The 20,676-nt window shown below is 35.4% G+C and overlaps 1 protein-coding gene across 2 annotated transcripts in view; it reads left to right on the forward strand.

Annotated features, from left to right (window-relative positions):
* Positions 1-20,676, forward strand: part of LOC113231726 — a 212,605-nt gene that overhangs the window by 43,789 nt on the left and 148,140 nt on the right. For both annotated transcript variants that reach the window (XM_026466211.1, XM_026466210.1), the window contains exons 2-6: positions 7,599-7,690; positions 11,424-11,592; positions 13,650-13,764; positions 14,689-14,836; positions 16,256-16,385. In XM_026466211.1, coding sequence (XP_026321996.1) covers positions 7,670-7,690; positions 11,424-11,592; positions 13,650-13,764; positions 14,689-14,836; positions 16,256-16,385 — 583 coding nt within the window. In that variant the 5' untranslated portion in view covers positions 7,599-7,669. The remainder of the gene's footprint in view (positions 1-7,598; positions 7,691-11,423; positions 11,593-13,649; positions 13,765-14,688; positions 14,837-16,255; positions 16,386-20,676) is intronic.

Genomic DNA, 20,676 nt, shown 5'->3' on the forward strand with positions numbered 1-20,676 from the left:
TACGATGTCCTCTATCGAAAAAAATTTTTGGACCACTGAAAATGGGCCACCCTGTATATTTATTATCTTTTTGTTCAAAAACTTTTTGTTGTTGGCGTAAAAGGTATCATGAAAATCTTTTAATGATTAGTGAATTTTAAAGTTGATTGTGCTTGAAATCATAAAAACTTACGATCTAACATTGACGTAAACTGAATTCTGTGTTAGTAAAAGTACCTTTGTAACATAAAAACGTGTAAAAGTAATAATCGTTGTTTTTAATTGAACCTTCTTGGATGAAATTTTGAATGATTAGAAAGTCTGGTAAGAATTGTTATTGTTTTCTATATTTTCATTAATAGTGCTTCTATAATACGTGAGTTTTCTATTTTATTGTTAGGTAGAATAAGGCATCTGGCATCAGTTTGATCGACAAATTCGTGATTTTCAAAGATCTCGAACTCTATCAGCTAGCTATTATATTATTACCAGAAGCATTTTTCTTTTTTTTTTTTTTAATTAATCATGTCTCTTAAACAAAATCATAGTTGCAACTGTACAGCTAATGAAAAATGTTAAGAAATATCAGGACTCCTTCAAGAAAGTTAAAAAACCAGTAGCACTAACGCTGGCTTATAATTATCATGCTTTTGTTGGAGCGTTCAATAGGGCCCATTACAGGAGGCACTGAATGGGTATTTATTCAGAGAAGTACAATTTGGGTGCTTCTATCGATTTGAAGCTCTGAAATTAGTTTCGGTTTAATGTTTTGTACGGTTAGTGATTTCAGTTACTTCCACAAACTTAGATAGTCTCAAGGATAAATATTTAGGTATAAATTCTAGGAACGAAATTGATCGATAATATTTTTATGATTAAAATGGAAAGTTATAAAATTTCACGTATATATCTAATAAAAATATTAATGTAATAATAACTAATAATAATAATAATAATAACTTTGCTTTACTATAATAACTAATAATAAATAATAATAACTTAACTTTTAATGTGCTAGACAAACACAACAATTACCTGGTCTTAAATTAGGAAATTCCCTTTAAACAATTGTGGACTTAACTTCGGGGCTCTACCCGGAATTCCCAGATAAAAACTAATTTAGAAAAATTAATTTCCCAAATTGAACCGGGAATAGTAACCGAGATCTCTTCATATAGTGCCCACAGCGCTAACCATTGGGCCACCGAGGTCGTCTATGTAATTATAAAATATAAATTGTTTCATGTAGTTTAGGTTTAGTAGCAGTAGAGCTCCTTGTGAAAGAGTTTGTCCAGGGAAGTACTGCCGCCTTACCTATTTCTGCCTCCAAGCAGTAATGTCAGCATTACTGTGATCCGATTTTGAAGGGTGCTGGTGAAATTACAGTCACATGGGACTTGTCAACTTACGTCTCAGGGCGACAGGCGCAGTGGCAGTGCTCAAATCTTCGCGATTTAAGGCTCTGAATAGCACCGCAATTGTTATGGACAGGTGTCTAGCTTACCATCAGGCGCACGACTTGTTCGTCTCGTCACTTTGATATTACAAAAAAAACTAGAAATAAAAAAAAACTCAAATAATCTTTATTTCAAAGGTAAGCAACTTATACTTGAAACCATTACACAGATTAAACTCTACAGTTACTAATAAAATGATTCGATCCACGAATTTCTCAGTACCTTACGTAAAACGTACAGTACGAGGCCAACCTCCCACAACTGTCTAGCGTTGTATATATTATAACATCTTAACTAAGAAATCACTTTGTGAACACACATCTGCAAAATTAAGGCATGAAATTTATGAATTAATTAATGTTGAAATGTATCTAAGTGCCACTTTAGAATTAGCAGGTTAATTTAATGAATGTTGCAATAATTAAGTCCATATGGGTCGAACCAAACCTCACGCAGTTGATATAGGATGTTTTGCGCCCTCGAGAACAGCTTTGATTTATATCCGACAGCCGGGCTCGGTATCTCATCTGTCAAAATGTGGCCAACGTAATCCTAACTAAGGTTTAATGTTGCCAAAATTTATGTAACATTCCAGGAAAATTTTAAAATTTATATAAAATTTTTATAACAGAGCATATAATATCCAGAGGGTTTTGTGTAGGTCGTCTTTATTTCAGAATTAACCATGAATACATTTTTGCTTCCTATTAAATATGGAAACAGGTGAATTTTTAATATTGAACTGCCTCGGTGGCCGAATGGTTACCATGCCGGACTGCTAAGCAGAGGTCCCAAGTTCGATTTCCAGGCCGGGAGAAATATTTGTATGGCCTACACAGGGCTGGGCAGTATTTGAATTACTTGTATTTGAAATACGTATTTAAAATACAAATACGTATTTTGTATTTGTATTTCAATTACACCCTAAAAATGTATTTTGTAATTGGTATTTCAAATATCTGACCATTATGTATTTTGTAATTTGTATTTCAAATACTTTCGTTGTAAAATACATTACAACAAAATACTTTTTTTTTTTTTTTAAATGTACATCCTATTATGTGACGTGCAAAGATTTATATGATATTGAACTCAATGGTGACGTGTGTGTGTGAAACGGTACGTTCGAAAAATGAAGTATGAAATTATGTGATTTTTAATTTGGAACTTAATCACGTATAAAACATATTTTATTTACCTCGACGTTTTGGACATGTTGCAACGTCCATGGTGTCGAAGGGACTGAAGAGGCGGGTGTCAGCATCTTCTAGCCGTGCGAGTTTTTCTAACTACCCGCATTTGATCTTCATTATTTATTTGTGCACTAGGGTTCTCATTAGACCGACACACAACACTCACGACATCTTAAATATTCGTATTCAATGCAGTAGAAGCACATTTGCAGGTGGCAACAGTGCATGTTATTGTCAAAGATGTCAAAGTCGTTTTTTCGCGGTTATCTGGTAAAACTGAATATATAAAACTTCTTTTTCAAGATATGTATTGTGGAAATTGTTGGCTTCCACATATCGCGATAGGTATACTAATAAAGTATTTTGTAATGTGTATTTGTACTTTGTATTTTAAATACGGGTGTATTGAAAGTATTTTGTATTTTGTATTTCAAATACAGCTCAAGAAAGTATTTGGTATTTTGTATTTTAAATACATTTAAGGAAGTATTTTGTAATTTGTATTTCAATTTAGATGTAGCATGTATTTTGCCCAGCCCTGGGCCTACATTTATTTCTCTCGTGAGTTTGGGTGTAATTTGTGGTTGTCTATGTGTGTTTCCTTGGCACCCGCGGCACTGGGTTTTCCTGGTGCGGGGCTTGTGTTGAGTGTGTGCGTTATTATTATTATAGATACCTACCACATGGACGTTATTCGAAACTTACAATTAGGCTTTTTATAGTATTGCTGGTAATAAAACAACATTAAAATGTAATTGAGTTGTATTTACTAAGCAATTCGTACATATTGCTTTAACATTGTTTCTAACAAACATTTATTTCAAACTCATTTTCATTCAAATGAACTGTAGAGGAAATTGGTCAACGAGAACTGCTGTTTGCATATTGGATATAACCGCAACGTTGCTCCCGGCGTGCAATGCAGGGAAAATTATTTATGAAATGCTCCTATTTTCATTAAAGTTAATTTTGGAGAGATGTTTGTACATTACTTTTTATCTCTATAGTTATTTGCAAACAGTATCTATAGTTATGTTACAGAAAAGTAGTTTTGTAGAATACGGATGTTTTGCTGCCGATTCGCCTATATTTTATTATTATAACTACATAATTTGTCCTAGTGTGACCGTCCCAGGACCCCTGACCGTTTCACTTCAATGTCAGTATGACGTCCAGAGTGAAAATTAAAATTCTGTACAATTTCGAAAACATCTATATACATTGACAAGTAGTTGCTGGGTTTGGAAATGATGTGCTTTCCGAGCAAATTATACTATTCATAATTTGTCTTTTTTATAGGTTTACGTTTGTTAGTAGTATGAAGTCTAAAGGCCCCTCTATATGAGAGAGAGAGACAGAGAGAGAGAGAGAAAGAGAGAGAGAGGGAGAGAGAGAGAGAGAGAGAGAGAGAGAGAGAGAGAGAGAGAGAAAAGGGGAAGAATTCAATATCGTTTGGCATTTTTGTTTATATTATTATTATTATTTAATTTTAGGAAGACCAACGGAGAATGTTGTATAATATATATATATATTTATATTGTTTTTGATGTATACCCCACCCTGCATATTGCAGCAAAGACTATCATAATAGTTTCTCTTAAAGGAGATCACCACACTTTGTGTAGCAGCGTTTCAGTAGCAGTAGAGATCCTTGGGAAAGGAAGGGCTGCCACCTTACCTATTTCTGCCGCCAAGCAGTAATGGGAACATCACTGTGTTTCGGTTTTGAAGGGTGAGAGTGCTCATGAAATTAGAGGCACATGGGATTTGTCAACTTATGTCTCAGGGTGACAGATGCAGTGGCAGTGTTCCTCAGATCTTTGCCTTTTAAAGCTCTGAGGACGCGTTTAAGAGACCGAACTGTCATGGCAAAATACGAAAACGAAAACTTGCGCGGCGTATGGGCTCTGAGTGGCACTGCAACTGCTATGGACAAGCGCTTAATATCAGGCGCACGATTTGGTATCATAAAAAAAGAGTAATACAAGTTGTTACATCAACATGTACTCAATACAGTTACTTGTTTTAATGGTTGTGACACGCGCTTATTAGTGTTATCGATCTGGCAATACCAGCCTTCTATATGACTAGGTTGCCTACGCACTGACTAAACCTATTATACATCAATAGAGGGATTAAGTTATAGTACACCATGTTGACTCAATACGGGTTGGGAACTTTCTTCATGCCTGTAAGCTGCAGAAATGTTAGTTACTCTACATTGATGAAAATGTACAAAGAGTAGGAAAGAAAATGTCGTTGTTTGTTATAAAAAGATTGTACAATAATTGCTAGAATTATTTATCTTCCTATACATCTATGTAAGAATGTACCTAGACAACGCGTAGTACAACTAAGCCCAAAATCATCGTCATCATCATAATTACCCCACATCAACCCACAGCTGGGTATACACCTCTTCCATGGTGCGCCAATTTTCGCTGTCTTGTTTGCCCAATATAATAAATGTAAATTAATTGATGTTAAACTTAAAACAAATTGCTTTTCATTAGCAGGCTAGTCGAAATAAGTGAAATAACATATTTTGTATCTGAATAATATTATTAAAATCACAGTCGTGGTCCAATGTAAATTCAACTTGATAGTTGCATTTACATTTGACCACGCCAAAGGATGATGTAATTTACGGAATTTATGGAAATTTACTTCAGTACAAATTTATATTTGTACCTAAGTTAATTTATTACTAACAGCCATCGAGTATATTACTCGATGCTAACAGCAAATGAAAATCGAGCAAATATACACAAATATTTTTTAATACATTTTTTTATGTCAAATTGCTAAACGTCAAACGCATAACGAGGAAAATGAAATGTTTTTTATATGTGATTTCCTTTGAACTAAATTGAATTGGAAAAGAAACATTTGAATACTAGCTTGATTCAAAAGATTAAAATAAACGGTAGTACGTGTATATAGATATACATTGGTACTTTATTTCATATTTTACGAGCTTAATTTGGTGTTGGAGTCGGTTGAAAAATATTATACGGCCAGGGAGATGGGAACAATAAGGAGGTACTAACAATAGTGAGGGAAAGAAGAAATATCTTGAAAAGAGTTAAAAAGCGGAAGTGTAGTATGGCTTGTCAACTTATACGACATAACTAAAAACCTAATCGAAAGAAGTTGTAGATGAGGACGACCGAGAATAAGTTACTTTGACTAAATCTAAAATCGAGTCGGGTGAATGACTTTGACTTTGAGCAATAAAAGTCAAAGTCAAAGTAAAATAATCATTTATTCCAAAGGTATTTTTACACTTGAAAACGTCATTTTTAAGCTACATTTTGAGCTACTGCTCGTTAACTACGCTGACCTCCCTGAGAAGAACGAGCAAGAAGCTCTAGGGATTGCTCTTTTCAAGTAAACTAAAATGCAATGGAATACACTTTAAATCATAATTGTGTGGAATCTAGAACCTTGTTGTCTTTCCACACTTCTTTATCTAAAACATACTCTTCAATTTTGTAATATGACTTTTGAAAATACTTTTAATGTAAGTTTTAAACTTAGGAAATGATAATCTTAATATATTCTCCGGATCCGGATATAAATGAATCGTCTACTTTAGTTAAACGAAATCGTGGTAGTTTGGATTTAGTTCTAAGGTTATATTATAAATATCTTCTTTCTTAATGAAATAATGTACATTTTTACGGGCATACAAAATATTTGAGTAAATGTACTGCGATGCCACGTCATGATACCAGTCTCCTTAAACTTTTCTCTGAGAGAAACTCGAGAACCTAAACGGTAGGTACACAGAACGAATCGCTCGTTTTTGCAACACAAATATGGTTTGTATGTCTGCCGCTTTACCCCACATAAGAACCCCGTAGGACATTATATTATGGAAGTAACTAAGTAAACTATAGGAAATGAAACTATTTTTCCGGATTTAAATCGCGTATATTTGTTTTTTCAAACAAACCGACGTTTAGGGCCTTTTGCAGGTCCTCTGGTCACGGTTGACATGGGACCTGTAAAGGGCCCGAAACGTCGTCAATCATTAATAGAAAGAGTGATTTCAATAAACCTTGTGAATACGGCAGGTCAGAGCAGTTCTATTAAAATATAAGCGATATTCGCTACCGCTGTGAGTAACAAAATATACCGACCAGTATCCCGCCGGGTATTTGTGTGAAGTTCTGCGGCTAAAGCGAAAACGAAAAACCGTGCCATACAGATCAGGGCGGCGGTATTTTTTCGCTTACTTTGCGAAAATGGTTTTGCCAGACGGCGTGGTAGCAGCGGAAACACAGCCGGCTCTCAAGTCAGTTAGTGACGATTAGTTGACATAATAATAATAATAACGTACACACTCAACTTAGCCCCGCTCTAGGGAAACCCTGAGTCGCGGGTGCCATGTACACACACATAGACAACCACAAATTACACCCAAACTCATGATAATGGGGGGACTCATTGCGATCATGATGTCGAAACAGTCAAATAATGAATTTACTGAGATTACACGTTACGCACGATTATAGTGTGGTCTTATTCACTGACAGCATACAAGCGATTGTCCAGACGGGCGAAAATCAAGAAAGTTTCGCTACCCACAGCGGTAGCGATATCCGTTTAGGATTGGTTAGGAATATCGCATACCCACTTGGATCTCGCTACCTACAGCGGTAGCGAATATCGCGTGTATCTGAATACGCCTCAAGAAGATACCTCAATCAGGTAGTTTATTTGTATTATGATGATTGACAAGCGCTGATATATCTTTCACTATATTTTTGTTCCTGTACAAAATTGTTATTCAATTATTATACATCTGAAAACTAAAATGACATTTTTTTCATTTTTTAAATTTAGTTATAATAGTGTATACGCTTTGACCTACCAAATACGACTGTAATGAACTACCAAAGGACCTACGATGTAATAATTCCTTTTACTGCGAATAATAACAATGTTGTTTATTTTCTTGTAGGTGCGAGTTGTGATTCGGTAGCGTCCGGCGCAAGGCGATGATCGGCCTCATGGGCAGTCCGCGCGCTCACCATGCGACAGGCGTCGACCGAAGTTAGTATTTGTAATAAAATTGATACTAAACAGTATAAATCGCTATTCTAAGCGACATATAGCAGAAAACAGGCGGCAGACATCTATCGAAGTTTACACTTCTGCAGCGCTTGCTTGACAGGAGTCATCATGCGCGAGAGTTGATATAGAAGCGAGAGAGCAGCAATATCTCGCGCTTCTCGCGCAAGTCGCGTTCTGTCGTACTAGCTCTGCTGCTTTGTACAAAATTTGTTCAAAACAATATTTGTTGTGCTGCCGTTGTGTTGCCGACGATGGCAGTGTGACAACAAGTGATCTGGGCACTACTGCACTAGATGAATAATTTTTTTGCTGATTGACTTGCTAGTTAGCATTTTGGACGGTAAATTACGGTAGTAGTAGGTCCCAGTATCTGGTCTGAGTGTTGGGGTAATGTGTGTATCAAGGGCATTTCTCCAACGCCGCAATTTTCTGTGTCCATGCACTAAAGTCAACTTATTTATCGAAACAAAAATCTACAAAAAAAGACAGTATAATATAGGTCGAAAGCTAACTAAAGAGCACAAAATCTTCCCAATAAAACTTTCGGACTTAATGGAAAAAAAATCCGAAATGCAGAATCCAACACAAAGTTTCATTTCTCTCAAAATTGAAACCGTATATCAATATTAGACTTCAGTGAACAATAATGTAAGCCAAAATGTGGCGACTAAGTGCCATACCCCTGCGGGGTGTCATAGCAATAAGTACTAACCTAACGGAACGTGTATTATTGTGATTTGCATTTGAAATAAATAAATAAATTAGATGACAGTACTTTTAATCTGAATTCCACAATAGACCAGACAATAGTTTTATCACAATATCAAGATTACCTCGTATGCCAGGCTTACGCAGGAATTCGGTGGTAGTTACTAATCACGCTACACATAAGAAGTGAAGCATTTTAGAAACTTCGCAATTCGTTCGTATTATTCGTCCATCACGCCCCTGCGGCTGGAGAGAACAAGTGGATGATTTGTTATCGATTTTAATACTCTTTGCGTGTAAATACGTAATTCGGTGGATTTGGTCCAGGTTGATTTTTGAATTCGGTGTATACGATATTTCAAAAACTAAATTTCATGGTTGTATGCAATATTTTTTATACTGTGTTGTAACGACTCAAACATAATAACAATCTATTGGTTTTACAAGTGTTGTCGTTTACGAGTAATATAAAAAAAAACATATTTTCTGAATCCCGTGGCGTTGGATTCGGTGGATTTTATGCCACGGAATTCAGAAAAGCTTCCACCGAAATCGGAAAATCTTGCCATTGATCGCGTGACTGGTTTTTAATTTTTGGAAATAAATAAGTCACAAGGTGCCAGGTCGGGACTGTACGCGGGATGGCTCATAAGGTCAACGTTGTTCACCTTCAAAAATTAATTTGTCTGCCTGACTGAGTGAGACCTGGCATTATAGTGGTGCAAGATGATACGGCGTTTACGGTTATTTTTACGGAGTTTGTCAATAACTTCCGGCAAACAAATGGTCGTGTACCAATCACTATTCGCAGTACAATGATTCTCCAAACTAACAGTAGCCCCGTGTCCAGTTTTATTAAAAAAAGAAGCAATAATCCACTTAGAGGCACTTTGCACGCGCACCACTTTAGTTGGTTTCGGCTCATATGGTACGCTCGATTGCTATTTGTTTTAGGATTGTAACTATAAATCCATATTTCGTCACCTGTTACTATGTCTCACACCAAATTTGACGCCCCTTCATTGAATCTGGTAAGCATGGCATTGCACCAAGTGACGCGATCCGTTTTTTGAGCCTCAGTCAAATTGTGTGGGATCCACCGAGAGCACAGCTTTTTCACACCCAAATGTTTGTGTAGTATTGATTGTATTTGACTCATCACACATCACACCTATGCTTAAAGATGCCCGAATCTCATGGTATGTCCATGCCTGTCTGTTTTGATCATACGGCGCACAGCATCGATATTTTTGTTATTCACAGCAGTGGTCGGGCGACCATCACGAAATTCGTCACTGAGATTCACACGATCGCGTTTGAATTCTGCAAACTAGCTATAAATAGTCGTCTTGCATGGCGCTTTATCGCCAAAAGCAGTTTGAAGCCGAGCGAAGCTCCGCTGTGCTGTTAAATTACACTTGAAGTCGTAGAAAATCATACTATGAAAATTTTCGCGAGTTAAATCCATGGTGATGTAGACAACTAATTTCTAAAATGACGCCACAATGTAAAAACAAGTGACAGTCAGATGAAACAAACTGTATTCTACAGCCAAAGAGTCCATTTTCAAATGTAATTATTTTTCAAATATTGTTTATGTAAATGGCCAGTTCCGGAAACTTATAGGGCGCCCTATGTATAAATGTTTAGTTTACATTATTGATTTTCACAATTTTATGTTACAACTTGCTTCCCGCTAAAAATGAATAAGGAAAATCAAAACGGAAAGCATTAATTGGAAATCAGAAGATGAATGACCGTACATAAAATCAAAAATAAACAGCGATCCGATTATAAATGATAGGTTTAAAGAAAAAGATACCAGAGGTATGAGAAGAAAAAGAGGAAGGAAAGATTTTAAAACTTAAATTAACGAAGATAACGAGAAATTAACTTAAATTTTATACCTATATTAGAAACAAACAAGGATGTTTCCTAGTTTTTCTAGTTAATGCATTATTTTAATCTAGTGTCTAAAATAAATTGTTACCAATAATGTAGTAGTCCGTATGTTAACGTATTCATACTATTATATACGTGAAAAATTGATTCTACGAAAGTGGTTTGGTACTGGATTCTGTTTTTATATAACATAGACACGCGTAGACAGCTGTAGCTGGTTTGATCTTTCGCTGATAGTACATGTTCTTCGAAAAGATTCTATCCCTTAAAGACAGAATTAAGTGCTCAAGGCGAAGCGGTGACTGGGCAATTTGATAAACCGATTCTTGCCTGATCGATGTACAAAACCTTTTAAAACCTTACTTTTTTATTGTTCGATATAGACAAGCTTAAATTCAGATTTTGTTGAATTTTAAAAACTAATTGGAATTTTTTGTACACATCAGCAAAAAAGAAACGAGTGTTTAAAATAATGAAGTTAGAGTTTGACATTGTTTGATGATCAACTGTCCGGCGAAGTCAACTGTGATTTTGACTTGTTTTATGTATAAAGTTAAAATAGGTTAAAAAATGTTATTATAATAAGTCCTAATTTGGAAATGAAACTATGTTTCGAAAGTAATTTGTGTTGTTTTTTTTCAAACGTACATTTTGTAATATATTTCATTTTAACAATATGAAATTTTACTAAATTAATTTTAATAATCAAAAAGAAATTAGAAATGAATTAAAACATATCTATTGCTACTGCAGTGTTTGTCTGCTTGAGATTCTTCATTCGAGGAAATAAACTTCTTTTGTAAGGATCTGGAGTTTGTTGAACTTAATTGAATATGTAAGTTTATCCATGACACGTTCACAGACTGCAGACTTTTTACGCGGCGGTGCTTGGCATTAGCTATATGCTCTTTGATGTGGGTAAAAATGTTTCGCTTCGGCTGTCCAATGTGAGAAAGATACGAAAAGATAGTTTCATTTCCAGTATCTAAGGATCGCGAAAACCTAAGAACTCTATACTCTATACTCACAGTTTGTTTGATTTACGTAAGATTGAATACACATTACATAGACCATTAAATAATGTGCTTGTGTAATGTTTTAGACGGTCGACAAATCAGTATGCACGGAGGACAGCGGCGCGGCGCGGCTGGAGGCGGTGCTAGTCGCGCTGGTGGAGCGTAAGGCACGTGCACTTCACGCGGAGCATGCTCGGCGCCGCGCGCGCACGCACCCGCTGCTGCTGCTGCTGCGCGATCATCATTTGCGCGACGGTTGGTTATTATTCACGTAACAATGAGACACCATTTAAATCACTTTTGTTAACGTTTAAATTGTTTCCTACCTTTCGGTTAATTAATGATGGTACCGCGTAGCCGGCCTACGGCGTAGCCATGTTCCTATGTATTTTTGTATTTATTTATGGAGACTACCTAACGCATTTGCGTAACGCTACAATAGTAAAACACTTTAGTTGCTCACCATTATCTTTGATTTAACGACACTGCCATTTTGTCAATTTTGTCTTATTTTGTTATTTCGATTTGTCAACTAGTTATTTTTAACCTACTCCAGAAAGAAGGATCATTTCGATTGTATTTTTTTGCGTATGTTACGCGACACTCCGACATTTGTGATTCGATTTCGATGATTCTTTTTTTAATGGAAGGTGCCTTAATGGTGGTCTCATTCATATTCGAAGGAAATATTCCACCTCTAAAGGTTTATGGGATTTCACACATTATCAGGTAACCGATTACAATACATAATTGTTTTCAGGTTTGTTTTTAAAGTTATAATTATGGCATATCGTTTTGTAGCCGGATCATAACACGGTTACACGTGAGAGCTTAAAATAACTGGCATTCCTTAACTACCAAACAATACAGTTTGTATAGTACGCTATTAGAATTTCTGAATTTACAAATTAATATATTGATAATAATTAATATTCACGTACGTAATGAGATATGAGTAAACGGTTTTTAAAAAAAAAACAATGTCATGTATGATGTAGGGCCAGCACAAGAAGGCGCGACTTGCGTGAGAGCAACATAAAGCGCAAGATACTGCTATTCTTGGATAGAGATCCCGTGCTTTATGTCATTCTCATGCAAGTCGCTCCCTGTCGTGCCAGCCCTAATGAGAAGTGACATACTCGTGCTCGTACACAATGAACTGTGAACTACATTAATGCTATAGAATGTTATAGAATTATTATTTTATTTATTTATTTATTTAGTTCAGGCCACATGACCTATATAATATATACCTTAAGGACTCACATACATACAATAATGTAAATAAAAACCGTAAAGCAAAACAGTTACAACGAAGGTCTTATTAGTGTGCAAGTTTGAAAATAACTGTATTTTTCTAATATTTGCAGATATGTTAATAACATGTTATTAAAATGCATGCGAATAAATGTATAATTAATAACACGGCCGGACACAGCGAAACTATACTTATTTTATACATGTCAACTTCCAAATAACCTGTATTTTCACAAATAAATGAATTATGATTATGTTAATCGTTAATAACCTTGCGTTTCTATTATTATATGCATACTTTAACCTCCTAAGACCTAGCAAACTACAATGGACAAAAGCACTAAACGCCCAAAGTACATTAAAATGTGACAAATATATTTTTTTATTTAAAAATAAAGGCGCATTTCACTTCCATCTCGCCTGATGGAAAGTGACTATGAAGGCGACGATGGAGCATGCACATTGAAGTAACGCCTATTCACTCTCGCCTTGAAAAGGCCCAAGTTATACCGTTCAGGGAATAAGTCTGCAGGCAGAGAATTCCACTTCATAGCCGTTCGCCATATAAATATGGAAGCGAAACACTTAGTTCGAATCCTTGGAATATCCACAACATTTTGTATGAAAAACGTATTTTTTTTGATACCCCGTGATCATATAGAATATATAGTGCTAGTTTTTTTTGAAACGCTCTCACGCACACACTCACAGTCCCGCACTAGGGTGCCGTGGACACACACATAGACAACCACAAGTTACACCCAAACTCACGAGAGAAGTAAACGTAGGTCATACAAATAAATATTCCTCCCGGCCCGGGAATCGAACTCGGAACCTCTACGTGGCAAACCAGCATAGCAACAGTTCGGCCACGGAGGCAGTCAGTTGAATGTGATGTTTTCATTACAATGTACACTAGGCGTTGACATGATTTCGGCAATAATATTTTCATGGTCTCAATCAATTCACATATTATGTACATTTAGATGTATACGGGGTCTTTTGGGGAGGATAATGATTCATAAATAATTCTTATCGATATTTGTCAATTCCAGAGGAGGCGTCAATCGTGGGCAGCTCGGGCGAGGCGCTACCGGCGCATTGGTGCGAGCATGAGGGCCATCACAGACACAAAAAACTTAAACTCAGCACACACCACCATCACCACGGGTATTATTTTATTACATCACATTATGTGTGTTAACTCAAATACATTCAATTGCTAAGTTTACCAGAAGCAGCGAGTTACATCAAGGCCTATACATGCATTTGAAGAGTTACCCTCCATTGGTTTAATAGTGCAGTAGATGCTTTGGCAAGTAAATATTAGAAACCTAAACGTATTGCCAATGACTCAGTGTTAAGACTTGCTTTGGAGGCAAGCGTTCGTCTTTAAAGTGTTCATCATAATAACCAACATAATACTATTGATTTTTATTGACTGATAGTCAATAAAAGTATTTTATCAGTATTAATCAGTATTTCAATGTTTTACTAGGTGCTAAACCTAGTAAAACATTGAACGATGATATTAATTTCTTTTTTGTGAAATTACTCCACAACTAATCCAATCCAAAAGATCTGTAACAAACACTTAGAAAAATTCGTAAGATCTGCTGACTCGATCTGTAGCTCAGTTGCTAGTTTGGCATACACACGCAAGTTCGAGTCCTGTCAGATAGAAGGAATTTGTCTTTGTGGTTGAATTTTGTATTAATAATTATAACAATTTAAGTAATACTACTTAATTCGAACGTCATCGTAAACGAAAATGTGCTGTCTTTACATTCCAGATGATCATTACACCTATTCCATTTGCCGTTGACCAGGGTTTATCTATATTAATCTTATTAATAGCCTGTAAAATTTACAAAGAAATTTTCAGAGTGTACACAACTATGCCGGTGATGCAATTGCAAATAAAATTTATATTTAGTTTTGACGACACTTATGCTATACAGAATCACACAAGAAGAAGAGACTCGTTCAGTTCATTTTAGTTTGAGTTTGGTTGTTTGCTACTGCTTATAAACACCTAAAGTGATCAGTGCTATGGTTAGTAATATTGTATTGATAATAAATGTTTACTTTCAGAGACCTCAGCAGCCCCGAAGAGTTGGAGCTTGAACGGCGGCGTCAGCGGCGTCGTAGGCGCAAGCAGCAGCTGGCGCACGCGCAGAAACCTCAGAAACACCGCACGCTACTCGTCTCCGCTATTGATGAGCAGGCGAAGGTTATACATGTAAGGATTTTTATAGTACTTGGTACTTACAAGCTCTATTTTGTTCATTATTGTCACAATACTGTGACAATAATGTGTTTAGTATACACTAAACCGGCGAAAATTGCAGAAAAGTACGAATAAAAAAGTACCTAATTGTGTGGTATTGTCATCGAGTATATAACCAGAAATAGAGACGAAATGTCATTTAATATGTTAGAAAACTATAGTGCCTTATCATTATTACTGTGACAACTGTGCTCCGATTGGCTAGCCCGAGTTCGAAATAATTGACGGGTGTCGTCAATGGGTGTCATCAACTGTTTCACTTCAAATTGACCAGTTGACTTGAGCTTTGCTATAATGGACGAAAATTGCAATATTTAATTACCAATGAAATGTGATTTCGTTTGTTTTGTAATTAGATGTTTTGCTGTTTTTCTCACACCACCGAATAGAACAGCACGGCATTGTTAGAGATATTACCCTTATTACAATAAATACAGAATATTTTTTGGAATATACGTAGACGTACACACAGGTCAGTGGTTGGCCTGTCTATATTTCAGTGCAAACGCGAGTTAATATTTATAAGAGCTGTATCGCTAATGTGTTACCAGGAATATATGGCCCTTATTTCGTCTCTATTTCTGGTTATACTCGATGGGTATTGTACATAATTCCTATTTAGGTAAGTAGTATTTTTCGTAAAAAAACAGATAGCCTTTAATAATAATTAAGACTATTTTATTTCCAAGGCCTGCAACTGCAGGGTGCGAAATAACTTAAACAAACATAATAAACATAAGTAATATTTAATTAACTTTACAACTTTCCTAATGCTGCCATGCCGCTGGTATCATGTGGTCTGTGGTATCAGTTTATACTGTGACAAATACAAAATACCTTTCTATTCTGTTTTTTTCGGTATTTGTTTGGAATATCATACTAACGCCATCTATCGAAAAATGGTTCGAAGCGTATGTTCCTCTACTGTTCGGTCATTTTTCCGTTTCTCAATAGAGGGCGCTTTACACACGAAAATGTATATTTGAAGTTTGTATTTTGTACATACTCTCTGAGATGTTTATAGTTTCCCTCTATGTTGCTAGATGGAGTTAAAAATTTAAAACATATTAAAGTATACTTTATTACATAAAACAGACATATCAAGTGTCGGAAAACACATTAAAAATGATTTACAAATTAATATAAAGTAATCACAGTGATGGTAATAAGTAATTATGCCTAGGATTTATCATCATCACTCTTGGCAGCTCAGTTTGCCGTTATCATCAAAACTATAAATCTAAACAGGGGGATATATCGTTGAGGACGTTGCTGTCTATTTCCAGCACTGTAGCTTATGGGGTTGTTCTTTGTGTAATCAGGAATCATATAGCGGTCAGCATAAGTACGTGTCATTTTTCTGCTGTGTAGGTCTTGGATCCAGATGAGCTGCCCCGGCGAGCGCGGTACACCATCATGGTGACGGCCTGCTTACTGCTCTTTCTCTGTCTGCTCTTGGTGGGGGTCACGCTCCGTATGGCCCCGCTTATCGACGACATGGGTAAGTTACTGTTTTCACTATTTATCAAATGGACGTAATTATCAGCTGATGCAATTTAGTACATATTTTGCTTTATATATTAAGACGTTGAAATAAATGACTTTTTGGGGATTGGATTATTTCTGCATAATTAAGTTACTAAATGGCCTATAGATAATGTAAATGAAAAATAAGAAAACGGCAACCTTCATTCGTAGAGGCCAGTTTCCGGCAGATTATTTTCTAGGTCAATGATTTAGTCATTGATAAAATAAATGAACAGAGATAGGTGTCTAAGTCACTTGCGTAAACAAATCGTTGTTCTATTTTTATTTTACATTCAAGATTATATTATAATATCTAGTGACGGGAAGAATAAGTCGTGCGACTGACAGTAAACGACACTCCTACTCATAATAGTTGTAATGCAACTTGAGCTTTAATTCGCAAAGATCTAGCGGGCACTATTACCCTAAGACATAAAGTTCAGAAGGCCAATACAATACAATACAATATGTTTTATTTTCTCTCATTAAGGTTGTAGTTACAGTGTATGAATACATTGTAGGTGCTTCACTAGCACCCTTGTGACAAAACCGGACCACAGAATATTTACATTACTGCTTGGTAATAGAAATAGGAATGGTGGCAGTAGTTTATTGGACAAACTCTTTCACAAGGACCTCTACTGCTACCAACGATATTTATATACTGTACTGAATTCATTAAAGTATTCAAGAAGAGCTGTAAAAACCAAGAAGTTTACTGCAGTTGCTTTAGGTTGTAAATATCAGTGTTTCTTAGTTTAATTTCAATAACTTGTGTACCGCTCGTCGTCTTCGGCATCGTGAGTGAAGGTATGTATGGTAGTTCATTTAAATTTTGAGTATTTGATACTTCTCATCGCAACGTAACTGAGGATACACTGTATCCAGATTACCCAATTCTCATGACAAATAGATTAAATTTTTTATGATTTTATGATTATATACATTAATTTGTTGTGTGTTCTAAATAGAGCGAAATAGATTATGAACACATTACTACAATGTGTACAAGTTGGCAGCTGACATTTTAAGTATCTAAGTATATCTCAGAGGCATATGTTAATTCCCTGGCAAGTCCAAATCGTAAATTATAAAACCTCTTTAAAAAAAAAGTTTTCTGATTTCTTACAGACCTATTGCAAAATATTAGAGAATACTTATTTGTTATGCAAGGATGCAAAGTTGGTAAATGAAAGAAAAACAGTTGAACTATAACGATATATTTTAATAAACAATAATTAGTTATCTTTGTTCATTTAATGTCAACAATAATAAGAATAAAATATACTAACGGATTTATATTACATAAATAATGTACGATAAATCATGAATGAACGTATCATTATGTTTTTTTCATCGAAAGAAAATGTTAAGCACCATCAAAGTCCATCTTCAAGTACGCATTTCAATAACATTTTCCTCACTAACGTGGACAAAATTCTTTTCGCACAGATTTCTAATGACAAAGCAAGCCTTTCCGAGCTATTGAGGTGAAAAATAATTCACTATAATAATAATTGTCAATTTAATTACTTTGAAAGCAATAATAAAGCAATACTTAATATATTCTCTACAGAGCAAAAAGTATTTCTTAAAATAAATCAATCAATTAGCTATCTAGGTCTTTTTGTACCAAATCTACAAACGACTTCACACTGGTTTGCCAGTATTAGCATTGTATATTGTTGTTAATCTAAATAAACCTATTGATCATGTTGACTAACTACAAAAATTAAATACTATTATATAAGTTGAATGCAATTGAAGAATATTAATAGAAAAATTTTTAGTACTTTGGAACAGGCTAAGGCGTCTAATTAGCCATACCGCGAGATCTTTTAGTTTTTCTTCAGTAATTTAAGTTTCCGCAATATTTTCGCGAGAAATCGTTGTCTTTTTTGGCCGAATATTAGTAGTAAAATTTTTCATCCTTTGGGACAGGCTAAGGCGTCTAATTAGTCATACTGGCAGATCTTTAAATTTTTCTTCACTAATTTAGGTTTTTGCAATGTTTTCGCAGGAAATCGTTACGTCTTTTTTGGCCGAATATTAGTAGTAACATTTTTTGTCCTTCGAGACAGGCTAAGGCGTCTATTTGGCCATATTGCCAGATCTTAAATTGTAATCTTTCTTCAATAGTTTAATTTTCGAAATTTTTTCGTGGAAATTGTTACATCTTTACGGTGGCCATTTTATTTCCTGGCTGAATTGCTACTGCATAGTTCTTTTTTTCTGTTTTGTTTGTTCAAAAAGGACAAGCTAGGATTAAAGACCATACTGCCTCGTCATCAGTGATATGCTAACGACTGATTTAATCGACTGAATCTAGTAACTAAATGTCTTTAGTAAACTCTTTTTCTTTTAACTTCCTCTTAATCGTTAGTATAATTCATTATTTTTTTTATAAACCTGTTCAGTCCCAATCCATTAATAAACTTCTGAAAATCTTTTATATTTACATTCGTTTTCAGTAAAATCGGGCAAGTCAACGTCTATAATCAAATCTTTTCCCCTCGTCTATTTCTGCATCTTAATACAAATCGGTTAAATAAATGACTATAGTGAATTCTTCTTTTGTAGTTTTATTCGTCTCTGTAACTGATGCATAATAGTAAAATTTTTCGTCTTTCTGGACTATTGGGACAGGCTAAGACGTCTAGTTGGGCATTTCGCAGATTAGATTGTAATTTGTCTTCAGTAGTTTAATTTCTTGACATGTTTTCGCGGGAAGTCGTTGTATGTTGCCCATTTTTAAATTCATTCATTTCATTATTAATTAAGTAATATTGTGTTTTTAGTTCATTCCTTTTTTTATTTTGGCACTACGTGGTTTGTGTTTTTCCAAATGTAAAATGAAGAAACTTAGTCACTCAAACAATGGAAAGGTTTGTTTGACTTTGAATATTGATTTATCCATTGTGCTAAAAATAACAATATGGCACATGATGTAAGCCGCGCAAGTACAAATAATCTAAACCGGCTTAAATTTAGTCGTCGATTTATAATCACAATCGTATCCTAAAAGGCGTTGTAATTTGTGTATATTGCTAGAAGCTTCGGTACCAAAGTGCAAATCTCCGTCAACAATTTAGATTTGAATTTATTCAATCCCGAGATTCGGATTTGAATTTCCTACGAGTAGCTAAGGTTTTCCAGTCTGGGAAACACATCAATCCAACATGTCAAAATAATGTAGGTTCTAGTGTTATTTTAGTGACTTACGGAGGATTATGCTATAGCTTAAGATCTGAGGGGTACTGCTACCACTGCGCCCATCATCTTGAGACGTAAGTTGGCAAGTCCCATGAGCCTGTAATTTCACCAGCATGCTTACCCTTCAAAACCGGAACGCAATCATGCTCACATTACTGCTTGGTGGTAATGGTAATGGGTAAGGAAGTACTTCCTGGACGAATTCTTTCACAAGAACCTCTACTGCTACTAAGTTGTTTTATGACTCTTTCTTCTTTATTACTTGGTACTTGGTACTTGGTGCAACGGGCTGGTATCCGGCTGGTTCTTTATTATTTTAGCAATTGGATTGGGATTTGTCGGTGGTCTGTAGTTTAATAATTATCATTTGCTTCGACGGTGAAGACAAATTTAGCTACGAGACCCACATACCGTAGAAAGTATATTATATTTTATATTCTCTCAGAGCAGGCCTGTGCTTAGAAGTAGAACGTGGGTTAATCATGAGACGCGTTGCAATTATTTAATGTGAAGCGAAACCTTAAACAGAGGTTTTGTAGACGTTACGAAATATGTATTTTGACGACACGGAAAATCGGTTTTTGGAAACATCAGTTTCATTCCATTGTTATTAGAGATATTTCAATGAAATTTTCTCTCCCGTGTTCTGGGATTCATAGTCCCCTGACGTACTTCAGGGGACTATGAACTTATTTTACAGTGAGAGCGTGTATTTTGTCTCTAATAGACAAAGGTTTAAATACGTTTACACGTGCAATGAATTTCACCGCGACTACCTCACACATTTCAGAACCTACGCAACCATGATACCATTTCGGCTTAACACACTTAATTATCAACAATGTTTGCAAAGGTATCCATAAAGTTTAAATGTGCTTATTTGAACCTGAAGGATAAAATATCTCAAACGAGGTTTCAGAGATTAAAGTCGACTTACATGGAATTCTTGATAGCTTGAATTTTGTAGATGAGTAGAATGTAGTGACATAATGAATCTAACTATGTATATAGGGTTATAATTATTAATACAAAGATCGAACACTCAGAAAAAA

This window comes from Hyposmocoma kahamanoa, unplaced genomic scaffold, assembly GCF_003589595.1.
Source record: "Hyposmocoma kahamanoa isolate Upper Pololo Valley unplaced genomic scaffold, ASM358959v1 66, whole genome shotgun sequence".
Classification (NCBI taxonomy): Eukaryota; Metazoa; Arthropoda; class Insecta; order Lepidoptera; family Cosmopterigidae; genus Hyposmocoma; species Hyposmocoma kahamanoa.